A 25496-nucleotide genomic window follows, 5' to 3' on the forward strand; every position below is an offset into this window, starting at 1 on the left:
GGCCAAGCACGCCGTGTCGGAAGGGACAAAGGCGGTGACCAAATACACCAGCTCCAAGTAAAACTCCACAATGAACTGAAAAAAAATTATACACACAGGCTCTTTTAAGAGCCACCCACAGTCTCTCTGAAGACGCTGTACCGACACCTCTGTATGGAATCATTTTACTGTAAATAGTTTGATACTAACTTTCTCTCGAAAACGGCAATTGATACGAGCTCAAATGCTAAATTTAAATCTGAGATAGATAGTTAATTGGCAACGAAAGGTATTAATGGATACGGGCCAAAGGCAGGTATCTGGAGTTAGATCACAGATCAGCCATGATCTTATCAAATGGCGGAGCAGGCACGAGGGGCTGAATGGCCGACTCCCTGTTCCTATGTTCTTGTGCTTTTGAAATTTCTGTTGAAATCTGTAAGATTCTCTCAATCGCTGCCCGGTATAATCTGTGGATCGCTTTTTTATTTAATTCCAATAACCAAAAACGTGTCCCTGATCCTCTCATTCCCGCTAATATTCCGCCCCTTCCCCCGCATCTGCCCCGTCAGAGCCGTTTTAAGGCGGTGGATTACACTTCAGTCATTTCTTTCTCCTTTTCACCTTTGTTTGTTCATTATTCGGGAATATCACTTTCAGAACCGCAATCCTTTGTAAAGCAGCATTCCCGAAAGGCTGTTCACACCGAGTGCAGAACAGTCTAAAGACTCTGTCACTGCTCGACTTCTTACACCAAGAGTCTCGGCTCCGGTTTCGATCGCGCTGCAGCTCCTGTGAACAGGGATCAATCCACAATCTGTTGTTTGTTAATTTTACAAAGATTGAGCTGGAATCTGTCCCGTTACAAAATGGGGCTTTATTCCCGCCCGATTGAAAGCGAACGGTGAATGAAGCCGGATTTTAACCGGATTGGAAAAGATTTTGGAAGTTGTGACGGGAAATGTGGAGTAACAGAGTAAAAGGAGAGAGATTTTTAAATCTTTGTCTTTACGCGACATTGTTTACTAAATCCGCTTCTTGTGTTGGAAATATATTGGCGGGCTTTTCAAATTTCATGAACGGTTCAGTTTGGTATTTTCCGCCCCTTTCTCATTGCCGGCTATTGATTGGTGCATAAAGCAGCTCTCTGATTGGTTCAACGAACAACCCAATGAGATTGCGAATAGTTGGACCAATCACAACTGCCCCCACTGTATTCCTCCAGAAGGTATAAAAAGGGCGAGTTCGGGAGGATTTCTTCATTCTTTGTGAAAGTGTTTGAGATTGTGAAAATGTCTGGAAGAGGAAAAAGCGGAAGTAAAGCTCGGGCCAAGGCCAAATCTCGCTCATCCCGGGCCGGACTGCAGTTCCCTGTGGGCCGTGTTCACAGGCACCTGCGAAAGGGGAACTACGCTGAACGTGTGGGTGCCGGAGCCCCGGTCTATCTGGCTGCTGTGCTCGAGTATCTGACGGCTGAAATCCTCGAGCTGGCCGGCAACGCGGCCCGGGACAACAAGAGGACCCGCATCATCCCCAGACACCTGCAACTCGCCATCCGCAACGACGAGGAGCTCAACAAACTCCTGGGACGGGTGACCATCGCTCAGGGCGGGGTGCTGCCTAATATCCAGGCCGTGCTGCTGCCGAAGAAAACCAGCAATGTGAGCACCAAGAGCAAGTAAAGCGGCCAAGATTTAATCTGATAACCCAAAGGCTCTTTTCAGAGCCACCCACTGTATCTATGAAAGGGCTGATTACTGTCTGAAGAGAGTCAGGTATTAATTTAATAAGGACTTGATTCCGATCCCAGAACTAACAATAACTTGTTGATCACAAATGATCCAGATCGGTCTGTTGAAGTACTCGCTTCCGGACAGCAGATGTCGCCAACCTCCAATAGATTGATATTTGCAGTTTGTGTGGTGAATGAGACAAAATATCAAAATTGCCATTAAACTGGGCAGGTGGGACACAGAAATACCAGGGACGTTTGATCATCGGCATCAAGAGGCATTCTGTTGTGTTCCACCCAATATTATTTACAGTCTCATCCTCCGACAACACTTGCTCGGTCTGTGTTATTTTACCCAGATTTGTATAGCAGAAGCTGACTGATGTGTTGATTATTGTGTCAGCGATTACTGAATCAGTGAATCACATTTGTCTGTTATTGGATGTGAGCGAGGGAATTATTCTATTCCTGTGTCAGTTACGACTTCTTGCCGCCGTTGGCTGGTGCTTTACTGAAGGTTTTTTTGGCGCCCTTCTTGGGAGCTGTTTTCTTGTCCTCAGGCATTTTCAAACTCAATTTCAGACCCAGAAATGACCCAAATCCGCTCCGAGCTCGGATTCAATCGGCAGCCGCACAGCCCTATGCTAATGAGGGATGGGTGAAGGCAATGATTGTGATTGGACGGATGAGAGTGATGCCACCTGACATAGAAAATATGAGTAAGAGTCGGCCATTCCGCCCTTCGGGTCTGCTCCGCCATTCAAAATGATCATGGCTGATCGTCGAACTCAGTACCCTGTTCCCGCTTTTTCCCCATATAGAAACATAGGAACAGGAGCAGGCCATTCAGCCCCTCCTGCCTGCTCTGCCATTTGATAAGATCATGGCTGATCTGTGTTCTAACTCCATGTACTCGCCTTTGGCCCATATCCCTTAATACCTTTGGTTGCCAAAAAGCTATCCATCTCAGATTTAAATTTAGCAATTCAGCTAGTATCAATTGCCGTTTGCGGAAGAGAGTTCCAAACTTCTACCACCCTTTGTGTGGAGAAATGTTTTCTAATCTCGCTCCTGAAAGGTCTGGCTCTAATATCCCGTGATCCCTTCAGCAGTATGAAATATATCTATCTCATTCTTGAATACATCTAATGACTTGGCCTCCACTGCCTTCTGTGGTAGAGAATTCCACAGGTTCACCACCCTCTGAGTGAAGAAATTTCTCCTCATCTCGGTTCCAAATTGCATACCCCGTATCCTGAGACTCTGACCACTGGTTCTGGACTCTGCAGCCATCGGGAACATCCTCCCTGCATTTAGTCTGTCTAGTCCTGTTAGAATTTTATATGTTTTGAAGAGATCACCTCTCATTCTTTTAACTCGAGTGAATACTGGCCGAGTCGACCCAATCTCTCCTCATACGTCAGTTCTGCCATCCCAGGAATCAGTCTGGTAAACCTTCGTTGCACTCCCTCCATGTCAAGGACATCCTTCCTGAGATAAGGAGACTAAAACTGCACACAATACTCCAGATGTGGTCTCACCAAGGTCCTGTATAACAGCAGTGAGACATCCCTAAAGACATCCCTGTTTCTTTCACTCTCTGATTGATTTCTTCAGCTATCCAATCAGATTTCGTACCTGCCACCAATCACAAACACGCTCACACTGCACATTGTCCGGTTTCAGCAATTTGTTCCGAACTGTTGCAGTTCTGCTTCCGGCCAGTAGATGACCCCAAACCCCGGGACAGTGAAGTTTGCAGATGAGAGAGGGACAGAACAGAAACTAATTCTTCACATTATATTGCACGAGTGGGATTTAGAAAAACTGGGAATGGAGACGAGCTGCAAGTACATTTTGTTAGACCAAACATTAGTTGTAATGATGTGGAGATGCCGGTGATGGACTGGGGTTGACAATTGTAAACAATTTTACAACACCAAGTTATAGTCCAGCAATTTTATTTTAAATTCACAAGCTTTCGGAGGCTTCCTCCTTCCTCAGGTAAATGTTCAGGAGCTCCTTGAAGCCTACGCATTTATACATATAGAACAATACATGGTGTTTACAGACTGCCCCTGCAACTGCCCGTTGCCAAGTCAATCACCGTGTTCAGACAGAGAGGTGTCACCTGCAGAACCCCCGAATACACATTCAACAAAAAAACAAACAGGAAAAAAAAACAGAGAGAGGCAGAAACATCAGGAAGGCAGAGAAAGCCAGCAAATGACCCATTATATTAAAAACAGATAACATTTGTTCGCTGGTGGGGTAACGTGTAGCGTGACATGAACCCAAGATCCCGGTTGAGGCCGTCCTCATGGGTGCGGAACTTGGCTATCAATTTCTGCTCGACGATTTTGCGTTGTCGTGTGTTGTAATGCTGTGTTACATTGTTATAATTGATTTAGGGGGTTATAGTCAATACTGAGGAAGACTGCAACAAAGTAAGTTTGCAGAACGGCCGTGTAAATGACCATTGAATTTCAATATAGAAAGGTGTGAGCTGGTGCATTTTGCCAGGGGAACAAGTTGGCCACATCCTGCTTGGAAAATTAGAGTCTAAACGGGGGAGAGGAGTAATGTAAATCGAGCTGAGAAATCAGAGAGAAATACTGCGCAATGTACAGTGAAATATAACGGGGAAAATTCACAACTATTGAATAAGTAAAACAAAACTTTATTATGAATAAATTGTCCTCATTTTTCACGATCAAAATGTGCAAAAATACGAGAGTAGAAGTTACAGACAGAAACTTTCCTCACATTGCACATTGTCCTGATTCTGCAACCACGAGACAAAGTGAATTTGTTCCACTCTTTTACAGTTCTCGCTTACGTCCAGTAGAGGCCAGTCTCTGGTACTGAATATGAGAGTGGGGTTTATTCTGTATTTGTTGGTATCTGGTACTGTACATGAGTGTGGGATTTATTCTGTATCTGTCTGTCTCTTTTACTGTGTGTGAGTGTGGGGTTTGCTCTGTATCTGTCTGTCTCGGGTACTGTATGAGTGTGGGGTTTATTTTGTATTTGTCTGTCTCTGGTACTTTACATGAGAGTGGGATTCATTCTGCATCTCTCAGTCTCTTGTACTGTGTGTGAGTGTGGGATTCATTCTGCGCCTGTCTGTCTATGGTACTGTGTGTGAGTGTGGGGTTTATTCTGTATCTGTCGGTCTCAGGTACTGTGTGTGATTGTGGGGTTTTATCTTTATCTCCTGTCACTTGTACTGTATATGAGTGTGGGATTTAATCTGTATCTGACAGTCTCTGTTACTGTACATGAGTGAGGGGTTTATTCTGTATCTGTCAGTCTCTGGTACTGTCCGTGATTGTGGGATTCATTCTGTATCTGTCAGTCTCGGGTACTCTATGCGAATGTGGGATTTATTCTGTATCTCCCTGTCTCTGGTACTGTGTGTGCATGTGGGATTCATTCTGTGCCTGTCAGTCTCTGGTACTGTACATGTTTGTGGGGTTTATTCTGTATCTTTCACTCTCTGGTACTGTAAGCCAGTGTGGGCTTTATTCTGAATCTGTCTGTCTCCGGTGCGATGTGCGAGTGTGGGGTTTATTCTGCATCTGTCAGTCTCTGATACTATATATGAGTGTGGGTTTTATTCTGTATCTGTCACTCTCTGATACTATATATGAGTGTGGGACTAATTCTGTAACTGACATTCTCTGGTACTGTCTGTGAGTATGGGATTCATTCTGTATCTGTCATTCTCTGCTACTTTATCTCAGTGGGATTCATTCTGCAATTCAGTCTCTGAGGCAATGTGCAAGTCTGGATTCACTCTGTATTCTGATTTCAGTTTATATTATTTTATTTGAAACTATATCTTTAATACTTTAAAGTACATGCTTTTTTGTCGAGTGTTTAATTTGTAAATATTGACACACTTATGGATTTTCTTTAATCAAACAATGTGTGTGAGTTTTGGAGTAGTGTTACATCTTAATCTCTGAACTCTATTGTGAATGACAATGTACCTTTCAATCTGTTCACGGTGAAATTATTGGACTGGTATATAATGTGTAACTCAGTCTATAATAATAGAATTAATTCTGTATCTCAGTCTGATACTGTATGAGATTTTTGGACTGGTGTGTAACATGTAGCTCAGTGCATGCTAATGGAATTGATGTTGTATCTTTGAGTCTGATACGGTATGAAATTGTTCGACTGCTATGTAATGTTTTGCTCAGTCTGCACTAATGGAATTCAAACATTATCTTTCAATATGACACTATAAGATTTTTGGACTGGCTTGTTATGTGTAACTCAGTCTGCAATAATGTGACTGAGATTCATTCTGTATCTGTCAACCTGTGGTACTGTGTGTGAGTGTGGGATTCATTCTAAAAACGTCAGTCCCTGGTACTGTATGCAAGTGAGATTCATTCTGTATCTGTCTGACTGTGGTACTTTGTGATTCATTCTGTTCCTGTCAGTCTCTGGCACTGTGTGTGAATTTGGGATTCATTCCATATCTTTCAGTCTCTGATGCTGTATGTGAGTGAGACATTCATTCCGTTTCCATCAATCTCTGATACTGTCTTTGCGTGATATAAATTCTGTATCTGCCAGTCTGTGCTACTGTCTGTGAGTGTGGGATTTGTTCGGTATCTATCAATCACTGGAACATTGTGTGAGTGTGAGAATCATTCTATTTGTCAGTCTCTGGCACTGGATCTGAGTATGAGATTCATTCTTTATCTGTATCTAATTTGTATCTCAGTTTAGAATATGGCGTTCAAAACTGTATCTTTCATACCTAAATGTATAAATAATTTTTCCCAGTATTTAAGTGGTAGATAATCATATACTTTAAAATGTGATGCTGTAGGTTATAATCAGAGAATGAGTGCACTTTTTGGGCTACTCTTAAATCTGCTTCGATGTGAACACAACTGTGATTTCGTGCATCTTCCAAACTGATATGGTGGCATTTTTGAACTTGTATATAATGTGTAGGTCAGTCTGCATGAATGGAATACTGTATATTTCAGTCTGAATCAGTATCAGATTTTTTTTGTAGTGGTTTATAATATGTAGCTCAATCTGCACTAATGGAATTGATACTGTATCTTTCAATCTGACACTGAGATTTTTGGACTGGTACGTAATTTGTAACTCAGCCTGCACGAATGTAGGTGACTGTGAGATTCACTTTGTATCTCTCACTCCGTGATACTGTTTAGGATTCATTCTGTGTCTGTCAGTTTCCAGTATTGCATGTGGGTGTTGAATTCATTTTAAATATGCAATTTCTCATACTGTATGTTTGTGTGGGATTGAATCAGTCATCTGGTACTCTATATGATTGAGAGATTAATTCTGTATCTGTAAGTCTCTGGTACTGTGTGTGAGTGTGGGTTTCCGTCTTTTTATACAGTCTCTAATATTGTGTGTGTGTGTGTGTGTTGAATTCATTATATATGTGCAGTTTCTCAAACTCCAAGTTTGCAATTCATTCTGTCTCTCTCAGTCTCTGGTACTGTGTGAGTGTGGGATCCATACTTTATCTGCGAGTATCTGGTACATTATGAGAGTGTGGGACTCATTCTGTATCTGTCAATTCTGGTACCATATATGAGTGCGGGATTCATTCTGTGTCTGTCTATAATTATTCTCTCAGATTATATTGTGGCATACAATACTGTAGCTTTAATATGTTTAAATAGTTTTTCTCATTATTTAATTGGTAAATATGGATTAACTTTAGGATTTGGTGCTGGACGTTTTTATTCAGATAATTTGTGTGCTTTTTGGACCACTATTAAATCTATATTTCTTTGTAATATTGTGAATGATAATATATACTTCAAACTGAAAGTGATTTTTGAATTGGTACATAATGTGCAGCTCAGTCTGTACTATTGTAATCGATACTGTGCCTTTCAATCTAATATTATATGAGATTGTTGGACTGGTATGTAATGTTTATCTCAGTCTGCACTTATAGAATTGATACTGTATCTTTACATCTCATACAATGAGTGTATTATAAACTGGTTTCTAATTTGTTTCTCAGGTTACACTGTCACAGCATTTCTCAATCTGATAATGTACATGAGTTTTGGACTTGCCTGCAGTTTGTTTCTCATGATACACTATTTGAATCGATACTGCATGTATTAAACTCACATGTGAGAGTTCTGGGCTAGTATTCAATTGGAATCTCGAGGGACATCATTGGGGTTCATTCTGTACCTTTGAATCGGGTACCATGTGTGATTTCTATCTGGTATTTAATTCGGAGCTAATGTTGCCCTATTGTGACATTGAAACAGTGCCTTTCAATCTGAAAGTGTGATTTTGGACTGGGATTTTTGTATCTTCCTGTCAGCGGGACTGAGTTCGGGGGAAATGGAAACAGCGTCTGCCTCACCTGCTCTGTCTGACTGTTGGATTGAAAATGTGTCTCACGAACTTGGGATCAGTGTGGGAACTGATGACCTGTCTGTGTCTCTGTGAGTGATAATGTACCTACTGTTTGTGAGAAGGAGCTGGCCGCACTGTTCCTTCTGCCTCGGGTGGAGGAAACATCACATTTATTCTGGGTCGTTCAAGGATTTGCCTGTAGAAAGAAAATTATATCTTGTTACTCAGGAACAGGTGAGGTCGAAAATACAAAAGTGATCAATTTAATATCTCTGTTAATGATCATTTTGAATATCCACAAGTGAAAACCAGTGCTACAAAGAGTGTCAGTATCTAACTCCACTGCAGTACTGCAGCACTCAGCTTCTGTATACCAGGTGTGTTGGGCTGTTTCATAACAATTTAGTGACATCCAGAAAAAACCCAACCCCTGCACTGATCCATGAATGGGACTACCCGATGGGGCAGGGACCTTTGTACAGGTCAGCTTTCTAATCCCCTCTCCCATGGGACCAACCGTTCAACCGAAACCAAACAGCCGCTGTTTAAATTGTGTCCTTCACACTTCTCAACTGGTGCCTTCAATTGATGCTCTTTGTCTCACTCCCCACATCCTTACTGTCCGGCTCTGTTTCCACTGTTCACTGTCCAATAACAATAAACAGAGTGAGACTGGAACGAAACCAGGAACAATTCACTACTGGTTTGGGGAGAGAAAGTAGCAATGATTTTAAATAGCAGGTTCGTCCTATTCTGTCTCCCTTCCCCTGGACACACCCTGTACACACACAGCCCGAGAATGACCTCTCCCTTCCCCCGCTCACTCCATGTTCCGGGACCAGTTCCTGATCCACTCCGCCTCTTACAAACAGCCCCCGGACTCCCCCTGACCTTCCCCCGGACTCAATGCCGATCTCTGAGCCCATCTGCGGACACGGTCCCGAAGCGATGAGCTGCTGTAACGAGGCTGCTCTTTGCTCCCTTCCCCCGGGGGCCGTGATCTCTCCATTCCCGGCTGTTTTTAACCATCTTCTTCCGCTCACTGAGGGAATGGCGCCCACAGGCCGAGCTGGGGGAGGGGAGCGCGCATGCGCTCTTCTGCTCACCACCAAGCAGCGCTGGGGGCGGGGCTGAGTCACGCATGCGCAGATATCTGGTTTAATTCCCAATACAAAAATCGATGGAAACTTTCCCCAATTGGAATTTTTCAGAGTCTGAGCAAAGGAAGTGGGGGAAAGGTCAGAGGGAATGGGGTCCACAGGCAGTGCAGGAACAGGCACCAGAATGGGAAACAGATGGGATTCCACCGGTGCCGAACGCTGGAATCCAGACTGACTTTACAATCTCCAACTATTAAACGAGATGTTTCCATCCCTGCTGTTTCTCTCGGTATCTTTTGATGGTAAAGGTTCAATCAGAGATAACTTGGGCGGCTGTGGAATGAGCCAATGGGTTCTGTTCATTCTTGGTTCCTCTACTGATAAAGTAACGCGTGAACCCGAAACTGGAGGGAGGATTTCTCAAACCAATCCTGGAGAAACATGGGAGGAAAGTGGGACTCGGTGTATTTGCTGGGTCTGTGCAGGATGAATATCTGACGGCCACAGTCCCAGTTTATTTCAATCGGAGTGAAACTCTCGGTCACTGAGAGTAATACTGAACGGCCCTCTGCTGCAAGATTACAGAGGGTACAATATGCAAGAGAGGATTAAATGTGTGACACTGTCCCTGAGAGTGGGATTAATAACGTGCCTGTCTCTGGAATAAGATCAGTTCGAGATGAGACTGCATCTTCTGTCATTCAACCTTGGAATAGCAATTGGAATGGAGTGATTCCCTATTTGTTACTGGGTGAAAACCGTTCATTACAGCTCAGTTTCTCTGTCTCTCTTGTACTTTATATGGAGGTGCGATACTGTTATTGAGCATGATACAGACACACTGATGGGAAGTGTGAGACTGATACTGTGCCTGTCTGTATCTCTCTCTCTCTAGCGGTGTACATGAAGCTGCGATAATGTTTACTGAGCGTGAAACGGACACATTGATGGGATGTGTGAGACTGATTCTGCGTCTGTCTGACTGTGTCTCTGTATGTCCGTTTATCAGCCGGTCCGTCTCTCTCTCTCTCTCTCTTTAGTTCTGCACATCAATGCGGGACACTGTTACTGAGCGTAATGTAGACCCACTGATGGAATGTGAAAGACTGATTCTGTGTCTGTGTGCTGTTGGTGAGACGATTACTCTCCCTTCTACTGTATATGAGCCGGTCTGACGGTGCATTTATCCGCCGAAAAGTAAAGGTGGCGAGAAACAGCCTGTAACAGTCTGACTCCGGACTGTCTGTGGGTGTTGAATTTATTCAGTAACTCGCCGTCTCTGGGTGTTGAGAATGGGATGGATCGGACGCCAGTTACTATTGCCTGTCAGTCAGTTTAGCAGGAGAAGCAAACACAGAGAGACTGGAGGAGCCCAGAGCGGATAATTTGAATTTTCAACTTAACCAAACATATTTCTGTGTGCGAACAATACAATAATGTAAAAGCAGATATGGATTATCACAGCCAGAGCTGTGATTGGCTCCTGTCCCTGAATCTGGAGACCAGAGACTGTGAGGAGCGCCGGCCTCAGAGTGTTTAACAGTTACTGAGCTGGGAAACTACAACCAACCCCCGAGAATCCGCAGCACAGGCCGAGCGGGGAGGAAAGCTTGTCCCGGGAATTGTCAATCTGGCGAACAGTTTGTCCTGTGAATGTACAGATGTGATGTGGAGATGCCGGTGATGGACTGGGGTTGACAATTATAAACAATTTTACAACACCAAGTTATAGTCCAGCAATTTTATTTTAAATTCACAAGCTTTCGGAGGCTACCTCCTTCCTCATCGTTCACCTGAGGAAGGAGGTAGCCTCCGAAAGCTTGTGAATTTAAAATAAAATTGCTGGACTATAACTTGGTGTTGTAAAATTGTGTACAGATGTGAACATTGTGTCAGAGAGAGTGTGTTCAATGGGCGGGCGGTTTAGATTAATGCCACTGTGTTTGTGTGGCCGGTCTCATCGCCGGATGTCCGAGTCCCTTTTGAGTAAAATTTTAAAAAAATCCCTGTCAAAGCATCGCCTTCCTCCCCTGCCGAGACCCGAAGTGAAAATTAAAGGTACGGTTTTAGTTCAATTCAAGATTTCAGCCGAAAAACAGAAATCATGTCAGCGATCGGGTGAGAGAGCGCGATCAATGCAGCAATGAAACGGGTTTAAATCGAAACTGGTGCTTTTAATTCCGGTGAAAGTTTTTCGACAGCAAACATTCCGGTGTTGGAGATGGGAAGGGGCTAGTCTGGGACTCTGGAGTGCCCGATTATAATTAGAATCGGGTAGTTTAAGAGGAGAGAGAAACACAGAGTGGCTGGAGGTGCCGAGAGCTGACAGCAGGGTGTCTCCGCCCCGTCCGCTCTGGGCCTTTAAGTTGCTCTGTGCCGCCGCCTCTCGTTTCATTTCTGACCCAGCTCTGACTGTCAGAGAGATTTTCTTCAGAGTCCCGGACATGACAGATACTGCAGCCGCCGAAACCGCACCTCCCGCCGCCGCTCAAACCAATGCTCCGAAGAAGAAGAAGGCGGTTCACCGACCCAAGACAGCCGGTCCCAAATTGGGCGAACAGATCCTCAAGATTGTGGCGGATTGCAAGGATCGCAAGGGGTTTTCCCTGGCCGCGATAAAGAAGGTTCTGGCCACCAAAGGCCTGGATGTGGAGAAGCACCGGACCCAGATCAAATTAAGTATCAAGAGAAATGTGGAAAAAGGCTCCCTGGTGCAGATCAAGGGCACGGGCGCCTCGGGCTCCTTCAGAGTCGCTAAGAAGGAAGCCCAGGAAAAAGTGGGAAAGAAGGTGAAGAAACAAGGAACCAAGAAATCTCCCGGAAAGAAACCAGCGGCCAAGAAACCAGCGGCCAAGAAACCAGCGGCCAGGAAATTAACGGCCAAGAAACCAGCGGTCAAGAAAACAGCTGTCAAGAAAACAGCTGTCAAGAAATCGACCACAAAGAAGGCGGCGAAATCACCAATTAAGAAGAAAGCGGCTGTGAAGAAGCCCAAGACCCCAAAGCCAGTGAAGGCGAAGGCGAAGAAGGTACAAAATCCGAGCGCCAAGCCCAAACCGAAGAAAGCAGCAGGCAAAAAGAAGTAAAAAATCAAGTGCAACTTGTGACCATCTGAACCCAACGGCTCTTCTCAGAGCCACCCACGTCTCTCAGAAAAGAGCTGATCCCGGAATCAGATGATTCCTGTCCCGGGGCCGGGCTCAGATTTCAGATTGAAATCATTTACAATAAACCCAGGGTCCTGGTGACTCGCTGACATTCCCTACCCCCGCCCCACTCCCACTGTCTGATATAAAATAAAGAGAATGGGATACCCGGGCCGGGCCTCACTGTAACTGGGGGCGTGTTCACCTCCAGTCCCAGTTCATTCTTTTTCTCACAGATTCATGGCCAGGGTCCGTGACAGGGGAAAACTGGCGGAGATCCGCCGCTATCACAATTCAAACCCCAACACATGAGATTCTCCAAATCAGCTGGAATAATGTGTTTGTGAACTGCTGAATCCGTCTGGGAGGGAATGTGTGGGAGATAGAATCGGGTCTTGGACGGAAATGGAAGCAGGCGGGTTGACTAGTTACAGAAGGGACTGTATTTAGGCAGGAATATTACTGGCTGATAATTGTAACGGGGCTTATTTAAAAGCTCCGGGTTTCTGTAAATCCTTGAATATGAAGCCCGAGTCTGTAAGGGTTTGTGCGGAGCGCTGTGTTTCGGTTCTATTATCGATGAACGGTTTGAAATTGGCGGGTGGAGAAAGCTGGAGTTGGAGCTGGAAGATCAGAGACCGCTCTCCGCCCTGTCCATCACTCTGACTCTCTCCTCCCCTCTCTGTTTAATTTCTCACTCTGTCTCCGCCCCTCCCTGTTTAATTTCTCACTCTGTCTCCGCCCCTCCCTGTTTAATATCTCACTCTGACTCTCTCGCCCCTCCCTGTTTAATATCTCACTCTGTCTCCTCCCCTCCCTGTTTAATTTCTCACTCTGTATCCTCCCCTCCCACTTTCACTCTGTGCATGTTTCAGTCAGGTCGGGGCAGTCTGCATAAAAAAGGGAACCAGCACGAGTTCGCTGTTCATTTCAGTGAAGAATTATCATGTCTGGCAGAGGTAAAGGAGGCAAAGGACTGGGCAAAGGTGGTGCCAAGCGGCACCGAAAAGTGCTTCGTGATAACATCCAGGGGATCACCAAACCAGCCATCCGCCGCCTGGCTCGCCGTGGCGGTGTCAAGCGGATCTCGGGTCTGATCTACGAGGAAACCCGTGGGGTACTGAAGGTTTTCTTGGAGAATGTGATCAGGGACGCGGTCACTTACACTGAACACGCCAAGCGCAAGACGGTCACGGCCATGGATGTGGTGTACGCTCTGAAACGGCAGGGCCGCACCCTCTATGGATTCGGCGGCTGAACGACTCGATCCTTTCCAACCAAACACAAAACAAAGGCTCTTCTAAGAGCCACCCACCGCCTCACAGAGAGAGCAGTGACCTGGGAAGGGGGAGTGGGACGATCTCGGGGTGGGGAAGTAGTTTCCGATATTCTATTAATATGGGGAGATTTCTCCAGCACTCGTAACAGGGAGATCAGAAAAACGGCCGGGGTTCTCGGCCATCCCGAGAGAAGGAGCGGAATTCCCGGTTTCACGGTATAAATGAACAGGCGGGGATGCAGAGTCTTTCCACAGACATTACATTCTCCGCTCAGTAAAATCCCTCCTCACTCTCTCTCCCGCTGTGTTCTCTCTGCTCGGTGTTTATTTCTTGCCCTCATTCAAATATCAGTTCGATGTGAAGTTTCTGTTTGAGGAGCCGTTCACCGGGCCGGAACTGGCGGGATTTTTGAAATCGAAGCTGGACTTTGTCCCGCTTCCGACGGAAAGCAATGACCGGGACTTTATTCCCGCCCGTTTACAGACAGGTCAGAGAATGAACCGGAATGTGAAACAGCCTGAGATTTGTGCTGACGAGTAGGAAATAATGGAGATTATAAAGAGAGAGATTCTTAAATTGCTGGAGGGAAATGAGATTTTCTTCAAACTGTTATCTGATGCTCTGAAATTGGCGGGCTTTTTGAAATTGATGATTAATTTCAGCTCAGCCAATTGGGGCTCAAGACCTCCCACCGTTTCGTTCTGACTGTCAGACTTCGGTTCAAACCTGCCAATCACAGGCCAGGGGCGGTCCCTCCCTGACTGGGGTTCGGAATACAGCCAATCACAGTCTCGGGGCGGTCCCTCCCTGACTGGGGGTCGGAATACAGCCAATCACAGGCCAGGGGCGGTCCCTCCCTGACTGGGGTCGGTCTGCAGCCAATCACAGTCCCGGGGCGGTTCCTCACAGACACTTTAAAATGCAGCCCCAGAGCCGGCTCGCTATTAACAGTTTCTGTGTCTCAGGTTGTGTTGAGATCTGTTCAGAAAATGGCCAGGACCAAACAGACAGCGCGTAAATCGACCGGCGGGAAAGCTCCTCGCAAACAGTTGGCGACCAAAGCGGCCCGGAAGAGCGCTCCAGCCACAGGCGGAGTGAAGAAGCCTCATCGCTACAGACCCGGCACTGTGGCTCTGAGGGAGATCCGCCGCTACCAGAAATCCACCGAGCTGCTCATCCGCAAACTGCCCTTCCAGCGCCTGGTGCGAGAGATCGCTCAGGACTTCAAGACAGACCTGCGCTTCCAGAGCTCGGCCGTCATGGCCCTGCAGGAGGCCAGCGAGGCTTACCTGGTGGGGCTGTTTGAGGACACCAACCTGTGCGCTATCCACGCCAAGCGAGTCACCATCATGCCCAAAGACATCCAGCTGGCCCGCCGCATCCGCGGGGAGCGCGCTTAAACCCGACCCGCCTTCAGCACCAAGTGCAACAAAGGCTCTTTTCAGAGCCACCAAATCAGCAAAGGAAAGAGCTCTGATCTCTGGGGTTGAAATCGCAGGGCCGTGCAGTTCACAGAAATTTGATTAAATGGGAAATGCATAAAGGGGAGGGAGCGGATGTCAGACGCAAGGCCTGACAATCTGTTGGCCCATCATAACAGCAGAGAGATGGGAACAGAGCCGATCTACGTTTTATGGCAGAAACAGCTGCTGTTCATTTTGGACGAAGATTCAGCACCAGAGAGGAGTGCCAATTCCAGACTGACCAACATGAGGAATTTGAAACGGAGACAGTTTCATTTTCACACACACGCAGGACTGGAGGGAGGTGAATTCCACCAGACTGACTCTCATCACCACCAGTGCCTCATTCGGACAGAGAAAGTTCTGGCAAACAGCTGCAGAAAGTTCTGATTCCGACCCCACTCTTTCACATGAGGGACATACACCCCCAGTGTCAAACTTACTGGGACATATGGACAGAGAGGGACTCGTGGAAAGCACGAGAGATACAAGTTCTCATTTCCAATGTCGTGTCAGCTTGGCTCGGTTGGAAACACTCGAATGTCGGAGTCAGGGGTTTCAAAGTTCAAGCCTCACTCCAACACTTTACTGGACATTTGAGTCCAGCACTGAAGGACAGGTGCAATCGGACGGGACCTGAAACCCATGCTGGATGTAAGGAATCAGACTCGGATCATATAACGTTTCAGTCTATTCTCCCCTGCAGATATAGTGGCAGAGGCTGTTTCAATGCAACTCGAACCAATAGATCGAAAGGCAGTGTGTCTTGCTCTCTATCAGCGCTAGAATCAGAAGCAGTGTAAAACATTCGTGTTACATTCACTAACACTCGTAACTGATACAGGGTCAGAATCAATCCCTCAATCACATCCAACAACACGGGCAAATTTAACTCACATTCTTGATTCAGCAATCGCTGACACAATATTCAACACATCAGTCAGCTTCTGTTGCACAAATCTGGGTAAAATAACACAGACCGAGCAAGTGTTGTCGGAGGATGAGACTGTAAATAATATTGGGTGGAACACAACAGAATGCCTCTTGATGCCGATGATCAAACGTCCCTGGTATTTCTGTATCCCACCCGCCCAGTTTAATGACAATTTTGATATTTTGTCTCATTCACCACACAAACTGCAAATATCAATCTATTGGAGGTTGGCGACATCTGCTGTCCGGAAGCGAGTACTTCAACAGACCGATCTGGATCATTTGTAATCAACAAGTTATTGTTAGTTCTCGAATCGGAATAATAATTCATAGAGTTCATAGAGTTATACAGCACGGATACAGGCCCTTCGGCCCATCGTGTCCGCGCCGGCCATCAGCCCTGTCTGCTCTAATCCCATATTCCAGCATTTGGTCCGTAGCCTTGTATGCTATGGCATTTCAAGTGCTCATCCAAATGCTTCTTGAATGTTGTGAGGGTTCCTGCCTCCACAACCCTTTCAGGCAGTGAGTTCCAGACTCCAACCACCCTCTGGGTGAAAAAGTTCTTTCTCAAATCCCCTCTAAACCTCCCGCCTTTTACCTTGAATCTATGTCCCCTTGTTATAGTACCCTCAACGAAGGGAAAAAGCTCCTTAGTATCCATCCTATCTGTGCCCCTCATAATTTTGTACACCTCAATCATGTCCCCCCTCAGCCTCCTCTGCTCCAAGGAAAACAAACATCGCTGAAGCGCTCCAGCCCTGGTAACATCCTGGTGAATCTCCTCTGCACCCTCTCCAAAGCGATCACATCCTTCCTGTAGTGTGGCGACCAGAACTTATTAAATTGAGTCCTTATTAAATTGATTCCTGACTCTCTTCAGTCAGTAACAAGCCCTTTCAGAGATACAGTGGGTGGCTCTGAAAAGAGCCTTTGGGATATCAGATTAAATCTTGGCCGCTTTACTTGCTCTTGGTGCTCACATTGCTGGTTTTCTTCGGCAGCAGCACGGCCTGGATATTAGGCAGCACCCCGCCCTGAGCGATGGTCACCCGTCCCAGGAGCTTGTTGAGCTCCTCGTCGTTGCGGATGGCGAGTTGCAGGTGTCTGGGGATGATGCGGGTCTTCTTGTTGTCCCGGGCCGCGTTGCCGGCCAGCTCGAGAATTTCAGCCGTCAGATACTCGAGCACAGCGGCCAGATCGACCGGGGCTCCGGCACCCACACGTTCAGCGTACTTCCCCTTTCGCAGGTGCCTGTGAACACGGCCCACAGGGAACTGCAGTCCGGCCCGGGATGAGCGAGACTTGGCCTTGGCCCGAGCTTTACCGCCGGTTTTTCCTCTTCCAGACATTTCCACAATCTCACAAACACTTTCACAAAGAATGAAGAATGACTTCTGTATTTTCCCTTCTGAGAGACTGAAAGATCATCTGATTGGTTGTTCCTTATTACACCTCATTTGCCTATTTCATTAACCAATCAGATAGCTGGAAATTCGAAGAGGGCGCGATTTACCGGCCTCAACGGTCAGACCAGGAATTTTATGAATTACAAAAAGCCCGCCAATTTCAGTGCAGTGAAGGATCGGATTTCGATCAATGTCGCCCTGAGCACAAGATTTTAAACCCGTTCTTTTTATCTTGTCTTATTCAGCGCTCCCCGTCACTAATCGCTCGCTCTGTTTTAAAATCTGCTTTAAATTATGGCTCATTCGACCATCGCTTTCAAACGCCACCGGACCGGACTAAAGCCCCATTCACAGCATTCCGTGAAAGGACACATTTGAATTTAGTGTTTAGAAAAGTGAAACGTTACAGATTGGTCCCTTCTCAGAGCCGGGAGTGCTTCTGTGAAAAGAGGGACCCGGACAGAGCTCTCATTCTGCCCCGATTCCGCTGTTACTACAAGGGGTGGGGTTACTGTTAATCTGGGGACTTTCACGTCAGTCCATAAATATTTCAGAAACTGCATTCATAGAACGGAATTGCTGAGGGGGTCATAAAGGGGATGAGAGGCCAGAATAGTAATGCTTTAAGAACAAAACAAATAGGAAGGAGCGGATGATAAACTCGTGTTCATTTTTGGGGCCAGGGATTTGAACGGGGTCGTTCGAGTCACTTTTCGATTGGAATAATAATATTGCTGCAATAAAATGATCCTTAGTAATATATAGGAAATGCAGCTCTTTCAGAGAGGTTGTGGGTGGCTCTTAAAAGAGCCGTTGTTTTTTTTTCACTTCATTGTGGAGTTTTACTTGGAGCTGGTGTATTTGGTCACCGCCTTTGTCCCTTCTGACACGGCGTGCTTGGCCAGTTCCCCAGGCAGCAGCAGGCGCACGGCGGTCTGGATCTCCCGGGAGCTGATAGTCGCCCGCTTGTTGTAATGGGCCAGGCGGGAAGCCTCACCTGCGATGCGCTCGAAAATATCGGTCACAAAGGAGTTCATGATGCTCATGGCCTTGGAGGAGATGCCGGTGTCGGGGTGAACCTGCTTCATCACTTTGTAGATGTAGATGGAGTAACTCTCTTTCCTCGACTTTCTCCGCTTCTTGCCGCCTTTGGCTGGTGCTTTACTCAAGGTTTTCTTGGCGCCCTTCTTGGGAGCTGCTTTCTTGTCCTCAGGCATTTTCAAACTCAATTTCAGACCCAGAAATGACCCAAATCCGCTCCGAGCTCGGATTAAATAGGCAGTCCCCACAGCCCTATGGTAATGAAGGATGGGGGAAGCTAATGATTGTGATTGGGTCATTGGGAGTGAGGTCATAATAATTATTAACTGTAACTCTCTGATTGGTTTCTTCAAATATCCAATCAGATTTAATAACTGCCACCAATCACAAACACGCTCACACTGCACATTGTCCGGTTTCAGCAATTTGTTCCGAACTGTTGCAGTTCTGCTTCCGGCCAGTAGATGTCCCCAAACCCCGGGACAGTGAAGTTTGCAGATGAGAGAGGGACAGAACAGAAACTAATTCTTCACATTATATTGCACGAGTGGGATTTAGAAAAACTGGGAATGAAGACGAGCTGCAAGTACATTCTGTTGGACCAAACATTAGTTGTAATGCTGTGTTAAATTCTTGTAATTAATTTAGGGGATGCAGCCTACACTGAGGAAGAATGCGACAAAATACAAGAAGAATTAATAAGCTTGCCGAAAGGCGGTGTAAATGGCCATTGAATTTCCATGTAGAAAGGTGTGAGGTGGTGCATTTTGCTTGGGGGAATAAGGAGGCCACATACTGCTTGGAAAATAAGAGTCTAAATGGGGTAAAAGAGCAAAGGGATTTCGGGGTACAGATTGACAAATCATTAAAAGTAGCAGCACAGGATGATAATGCCATAAAAAGCGAACAAAGCACTGGGGTTTATTTCTAGCGGAATAGAATTGAAAAGCAAATAAGTTATGTTGAACTGTAATTTAAACTGTCAAACCTTCTGTCAAACTGTTTTATTATATTTTCGGTTTCTGGATGTTTTTCTGTTGCATCATTGAGTAAAAGATTCCATGATCAATCCAACCACCGACCTTTAGTTAACTGGTCTATAGTTGCCTGGACTTGTTTTATCACCTGATTTAAAATGTAAGAATCAGATTCGCTGTCATCCAGTCCTCTGGCACTATTCCTTTTTGTGATGATTTTTTCCTATATATGTAACAATGCCTCTGCTATCTCTATCCTTGCTTCATTTAATATGCACAGATGCAATCTCTCTGGACCAGGAGTTGAACCATGCTTTCTAACTTAAATGCCTTGATATCTTTATTGACCTCTTCCTCTAACGTATTCACCCTGTTAATCTCCCGGGTAAATACTGAGACAAAGTAACAATTCAATATTTCTGCCATTTCGCTGACGTTATCTGTGAGTTTATCTCGTGCATCACTTTGTGGCACTCAAGATATTCTGATTTTCCTTTTGATATTTTTGTGTCAGTGGAATAATTTACTATTTCTTTTTATATTCCTTGATAATTTGATTTCCTGGTTCCTGTTTGCTTCCCTAATTGTTTTGGTGACTTCTTCCGAACACTACAGGAAGGATGTGATCGCTTTGGAGAGGGTGCAGAGGAGATTCACCAGGATGTTACCAGGGCTGGAGCGCTTCAGCGATGAAGAGAGACTGGGAAGATTGGGTTTGTTTTCCTTGGAGCAGAGGAGGCTGAGGGGGGACAAGATTGAGGTGTACAAAATTATGAGGGGCACAGATAGGATGGATACTAAGGAGCTTTTTCCCTTCGTTGAGGGTTCTATAACAAGGGGACATAGATTCAAGTTAAAAGGCGGGAGGTTTAGAGGGGATTTGAGAAAGAACTTTTTCACCCAGAGGGTGGTTGGAGTCTGGAACTCACTGCCTGAAAGGGTTGTGGAGGCAGGAACCCTCACAACATTCAAGAAGCATTTGGATGAGCACTTGAAATGCCATAGCATACAAGGCTATGGACCAAATGCTGGAATATGGGATTAGAGTAGACAGAGCTGATGGCCGGCGCGGACACGATGGGCCGAAGGGCCTCTATCCGTGCTGTATAACTCTATGACTATGACTCTTCCTATTCGCTTTTGCCATCCTCTTATTTAATATCTATAAATGAGAAATTCCACCAGCTTGTTGTGTCTGTTCAGGGACTGATGTTTGGGAACTATTTATTGTCTATGATTAAAGTGCCAGAAACCCAAAGGGAGCAATTCAGTCCGAAACTCCACAGAAACACTCGACTTCTCCCTCCTGGTGAAATAAGGCGCTAGAATGGTGAGTATAGCTGCCTTCCAAGCAGTTAATTCCAACAGGTTTGAATCCCAGCATGCTGAATTCAGAAACACCAAGACTGGAACTGAATTTGATGATGTTCAGAGGGACAGTGTTTCCAAAACACAAACGGGTCTAATTCATGTAAAAATAATTCTAAAATTCATTTATTTCCCCCATATCGTTGAATTTAACTCTGTTCCTTTGTATTATTATTTGCCCTGATCTGAATGGTGGATACGAGACACAATTGCTCGGATTCAGTGAAATTCATTGATTTTCTGAAGGTTTTCCGTCTGCTGATTCCCGTTCCTTATTTAAATTATATCGGATTAACCTTTCTGATCTCTGGAAGGGTCATAGCCCTGAACCTTCAACCCGAGCTTCCCTTCTCCACAGATGCTGCTGGACCTGCTGAGTCTTTCCAGCATTTTCGGTTTTAAGTTTTTCTATAATTTGTCCCTTTCACTTTTGACGGTCGCCGTTCAAACTTCCAGATTTGCGCTCGGTTTTTATTTGTGTTTCAGTTCGGTTTATTTGGATTGATATAAATCGTGTCCTGAGAAATCAGACAGAAATATTGCGCAATGTAGAGTAAAATATAATGGAGCAACTTTCGAATGAGCAAAACAAAAACTTTATTATGAATCAATTGTCCAATTTTTCACTGACAAAATATGAAAAAATACGAGAGTAGAAGTTACAGAGAGAAACTATTTCCTCACATTGCACATTGTCCTGAATCTGTGACAACGACAGATGATGTGAATTTGTTCCACTCTGTTACAGTTCTCACTTATGGCCAGTAGATGTCAGATTGTATCAGAGTGCGAGATTAATTCTCTGTCTGTCAGTCTCTGATACTGTACGTGAGAGTGGGATTCATTCTGTTTCTGTCAATCTCTGGTACTGTGTGTGAGTGTGGGATTCATTTGGTATCTGTCAATCTCTGGGTGCTGTCTGTGAGTGTGGGATTCATTCGGTATCTCTCAATCTCTGGTATTTTATCTCAGTATGGGATTCATTCTGTAACTCAGTCTCTGGGAAAAGTGCAAGTCTGGATTTGTTCTGTATTCTTATTTCAGGTTACAGTATGGTGCTTGAAACTGTGTCTTTAATTCACAAATGTATGCAAATCTTTTGTCCGGCATTAATGTGTAAATATGGATACGCTTTTGGATTTTGTTTTAATCAAACAACGTGTGTGAGTTTTGCTGTGTGATTGTATCTTAATCTCTGTGAAGATAATGTTCACTTCAACCTTTTACTGTGGAATTATTGGACTGGTATTTATTGTGTAGCTCAGTCTGGGCTAGTGGAATTGATATTGTATGTTTCAGTCTGACACTGAATGAGATTTTTGGATTGGTGTGTTCGGTGTCGCTCAGTCTGTACTAATGGAATTGATACTGTACGTTTCAGTCTGACACTGAATGAGATTTTTGGACTGGTGTGTGATGTGTGGTTCTCCCTGTACCAATGGAATTGACACTCGAACTTTCAGTCAGACACAGCGAGGGATTTTTGGACTGCTTTGTTATGTGTAGCTTAGACTACACTAAAAGGATTCATACTGTATGTTTCAGTATGATAATGTATGAGATTTTTGGACGATATATAATGTGCAGCTCAGTCTGCACTAATGGAATTCATACTGTACCTTTCAGTCAGATACTGTGTAATATATTTAGACTGGTTTGTAAGGTGTAGTTCAGTCTACACTAATGGAGTTGATACTGTGTATTTCAATTTGACACTGAATGTGACTTTTGGACTGGTATCTAATGTATACCTCAGTCTGCACTAATGGGATTGATACTGTATCTTCCAGTCGAATACTGTGTGAGATTTTTATACTGATATGCAACGTGTAGGTCATTCTGTATTAATCACATCGACACTATATATTTCACAATAATACTGTACCAGATTTTTGGACAGGTATCTGTTGTGAACCTCTGTCTGCAATAAAGGAATTGACACTGTGCCTTTCATTTGACACAATGTGATTTTTGGACAGGTAACTAATGTGTACCTCAGTCTGCACTAATGGGATTGATACTGTATCTTCCAGTACGATACATTATGCGAATTTTGGACTGGTATATAATGTGGAGGTCAATCTGCACTTATGGAATTGATACTGTATCTTTCAACCTGACACTGAGATTTTTGGACTGGTATGTGATGTGTTGCTCAGTCTGCACTCATGGGTTTGATACTCTCTCTTTCAGTCTTATACTGTATGAGAATTTTGGACTGGTATCTAATGTGTACCTCAGTCTGCAGTGAATGAATTGAAACTGCACATTTCATTCTGACACTATGAAGTTTTTGGACATATATGTGAGTCAAAAATGGGTAACATCTGAACTGGTATCTAATTTGTATCTCAGTGTACAATAGTGGCATGAATACTGCATCTTTAAACTCATAATGTGTGTGAGTTGTGGGCTGGTATTTAATTTGAATCTTGGAGCACACTATTGTGATTCATTCTGTACCTATCAATCAGTGCCATGTGTCAGTTCTATCTGGTATTTAATTTGTAGCTAAGGCTGAACTAAAGAGAGATTGACACAGTGCCTTTCAATCTGATACTGGGTGTGATTTTGGACTGGGAATTATTTATCTGCTGGTCAGCAGTACTGAGTCGTTGTGAAATGGAAATTACGTCTGTCTCTCCTGCTCTGTTTGAGTGTTGGATTGGGGTCAGTGTGCGACTGACTATTTCCACTGTGGGACTGATGACCTGTCTGTGTCTCTGTGCTCTGTGAGTGATAATGTACTTACTGTGTGTGAGAAGGAGCTGGCTGCACTGACTGCTCCTTGTGGCTCGGGTGGAATAAACATCACACTGATTCTGGGTCCTTCAAGGATTTGACTGCAGGAAGAAAAAGTATCTCTTGTAACTCAAGAACAGGTGAAGTGGAAAATGCAAAAGTGATCAATTGAATCTCTCCGTTAATAATCATTGTAATATCCACAAATGAAAACCAGCGATACAAACAGTGTCAGTGTCTGACTCCACTGCAGTACTGCAGCTCTCAGCTTCTGCACACCAGGTGTGTTGGGCTGTTTGACAATAATTTGGTGACATCCAGACACAACACAACCCCTGCACTGATCCATGAATGGCACTACCCGATGGGGCAGGGACCTTTGTGCAGGTCAGGTTTCTAATACCCTCTACCATGGAACTAACCGTTCAACCGAAACATAACAGCCGCTATTTAAAATGTGTTCACACTTGTCACCTGGTGCCTGCAATAGATGCTCTTTGGAAAACTCCCGATATCCTGACTGTCCGGCTCTGTTTCCACTGTTCACTGTCCAATCACAATAAACAGGGTGAGACTGGAACTAAACCAGGAACAATTCACCACTGGTTTTGGAGAGAAAGCAGCAATGATTTCAAACAACCTGCTCTTCCCATTCTGTCTCCCTCACCCTGGACACACCCTGTGCACACACAGCCGGAGAATGCCCTCTCCCTTCCCCCGCTCACTCCATGTTCCGGGACCAGTTCCTGATCCACTCCGCCTCTTACAAACAGCCCCCGGACTCAATGCCGATCTCTGAGCCCATCTGCGGACACGGTCCCGAAGCGATGAGCTGCTGTAACGAGGCTGCTCTTTGCTCCCTTCCCCCGGGGGCCGTGATCTCTCCATTCCCGGCTGATTTTAACCATCTTCTTCCGCTCACTGAGGAAATGGCGCCCACAGGCCGAGCTGGGGGAGGGGAGCGCGCATGCGCTCTTCTGCTCACCAGCAAGCAGCGCTGGGGGCGGGGCTGAGTCACGCATGCGCAGATATCTGGTGTAATTCGCAATACCAAAATCGGTGGAAACTTTCCCCAATTGGAATTTTTCAGAGTCTGAGCAAAGGAAGTGGGGGAAAGGTCAGAGGGAATGGGGTCCACAGGCAGTGCAGGAACAGGCAGCAGAATGGGAAACAGATGGGATTCCACCGGTGCCGATCGCTGGAATCCAGACTGACTTTACAATCTCTCACTATTCAACTGGATGTTTCCATCCCTGCTGTTTCTCTCGGTATCTTTTTATGGTAAAGGGGCAATCAGAGATAACGTGGACGGCTGTGAAATGAGCCAATGGGTTCTGTTTATTCTTGGTCCCTTTACTGATAAAGTAACGCGTGAACCCGAAACTAGAGGGAGGATTTCTCAAACCAATCCTGGAGGAACATGGGAGGAAAGCGGGAGTCGGTGTATTTGATGGGACCGTGTAGGATTAATATCAGACAGCAACAGTCCCAGATTAATATAATCAGAGTGAAACTCTCGGCCACTGAGATTAATAACGAACGGACCTGATCTGCAAAACCGAATATGGTACAACAGGCAAGAGAGGGTTACATTCGGCCCACATTGTTTTGTCACTCTCTGTACTGTCCCTGAGTGTGGGATTAATAGTGTGTCCGTCTCTGGTACATCAGTGAGAGATAAGAATGCATCTTCTGTCTCTCCAACGGGATTTTCTGGATAAAACGCAACTTTACAGGTCGGTCTGGAACTGATACTGTGGCACTGTGCTTCTCCGCTCGCTCTGTCACCGTATCTGTCTCCCTTTCTCTCTCACTCTCTGGTGCTGTATATGAAGGTTGGATACAGTTATTGAGGGTGATATGAACACACTGATAGGAAGTGTAAGACTGACAGTCTCTCTCTCAAGTGCTGGACATGAAGGTGGGATACTGTCTG

The 25496-nt window shown here is 45.2% G+C and overlaps 2 protein-coding genes and 2 long non-coding RNA genes across 4 annotated transcripts; 2 read left to right on the plus strand and 2 right to left on the minus strand.

Moving 5' to 3' along the window:
• Positions 1-3651: 3651 nt before the first annotated feature.
• On the minus strand, positions 3652-9173 carry LOC137306866 (uncharacterized). Its single transcript, XR_010958953.1, has 3 exons — positions 8926-9173; positions 8211-8297; positions 3652-3842 (listed from the first exon to the last, which is right to left on the minus strand). It is a non-coding gene; the product is annotated as an uncharacterized lncRNA (long non-coding RNA).
• A 2472-nt stretch (positions 9174-11645) lies between these two features.
• On the plus strand, positions 11646-12287 carry LOC137306984 (histone H1-like). Its single transcript, XM_067976347.1, has 2 exons — positions 11646-11825; positions 11919-12287. Exons 1-2 carry the CDS (start codon positions 11646-11648, stop codon positions 12285-12287), a joined length of 549 nt encoding a protein of 182 aa, XP_067832448.1.
• Positions 12288-13293: 1006 nt separating this feature from the next.
• LOC137307088 (histone H4) lies at positions 13294-13605 on the plus strand. Its single transcript, XM_067976419.1, has one exon. The coding sequence runs from the start codon at positions 13294-13296 to the stop codon at positions 13603-13605; it is 312 nt and encodes a 103-aa protein (XP_067832520.1).
• Positions 13606-20928: 7323 nt separating this feature from the next.
• On the minus strand, positions 20929-24505 carry LOC137307089 (uncharacterized). Its single transcript, XR_010959026.1, has 2 exons — positions 23571-24505; positions 20929-21336 (listed from the first exon to the last, which is right to left on the minus strand). It is a non-coding gene; the product is annotated as an uncharacterized lncRNA (long non-coding RNA).
• Between the last annotated feature and the right edge of the window lie 991 nt (positions 24506-25496).

This window comes from Heptranchias perlo, chromosome X (assembly GCF_035084215.1).
Source record: "Heptranchias perlo isolate sHepPer1 chromosome X, sHepPer1.hap1, whole genome shotgun sequence".
Lineage (NCBI taxonomy): Eukaryota > Metazoa > Chordata > Chondrichthyes > Hexanchiformes > Hexanchidae > Heptranchias > Heptranchias perlo.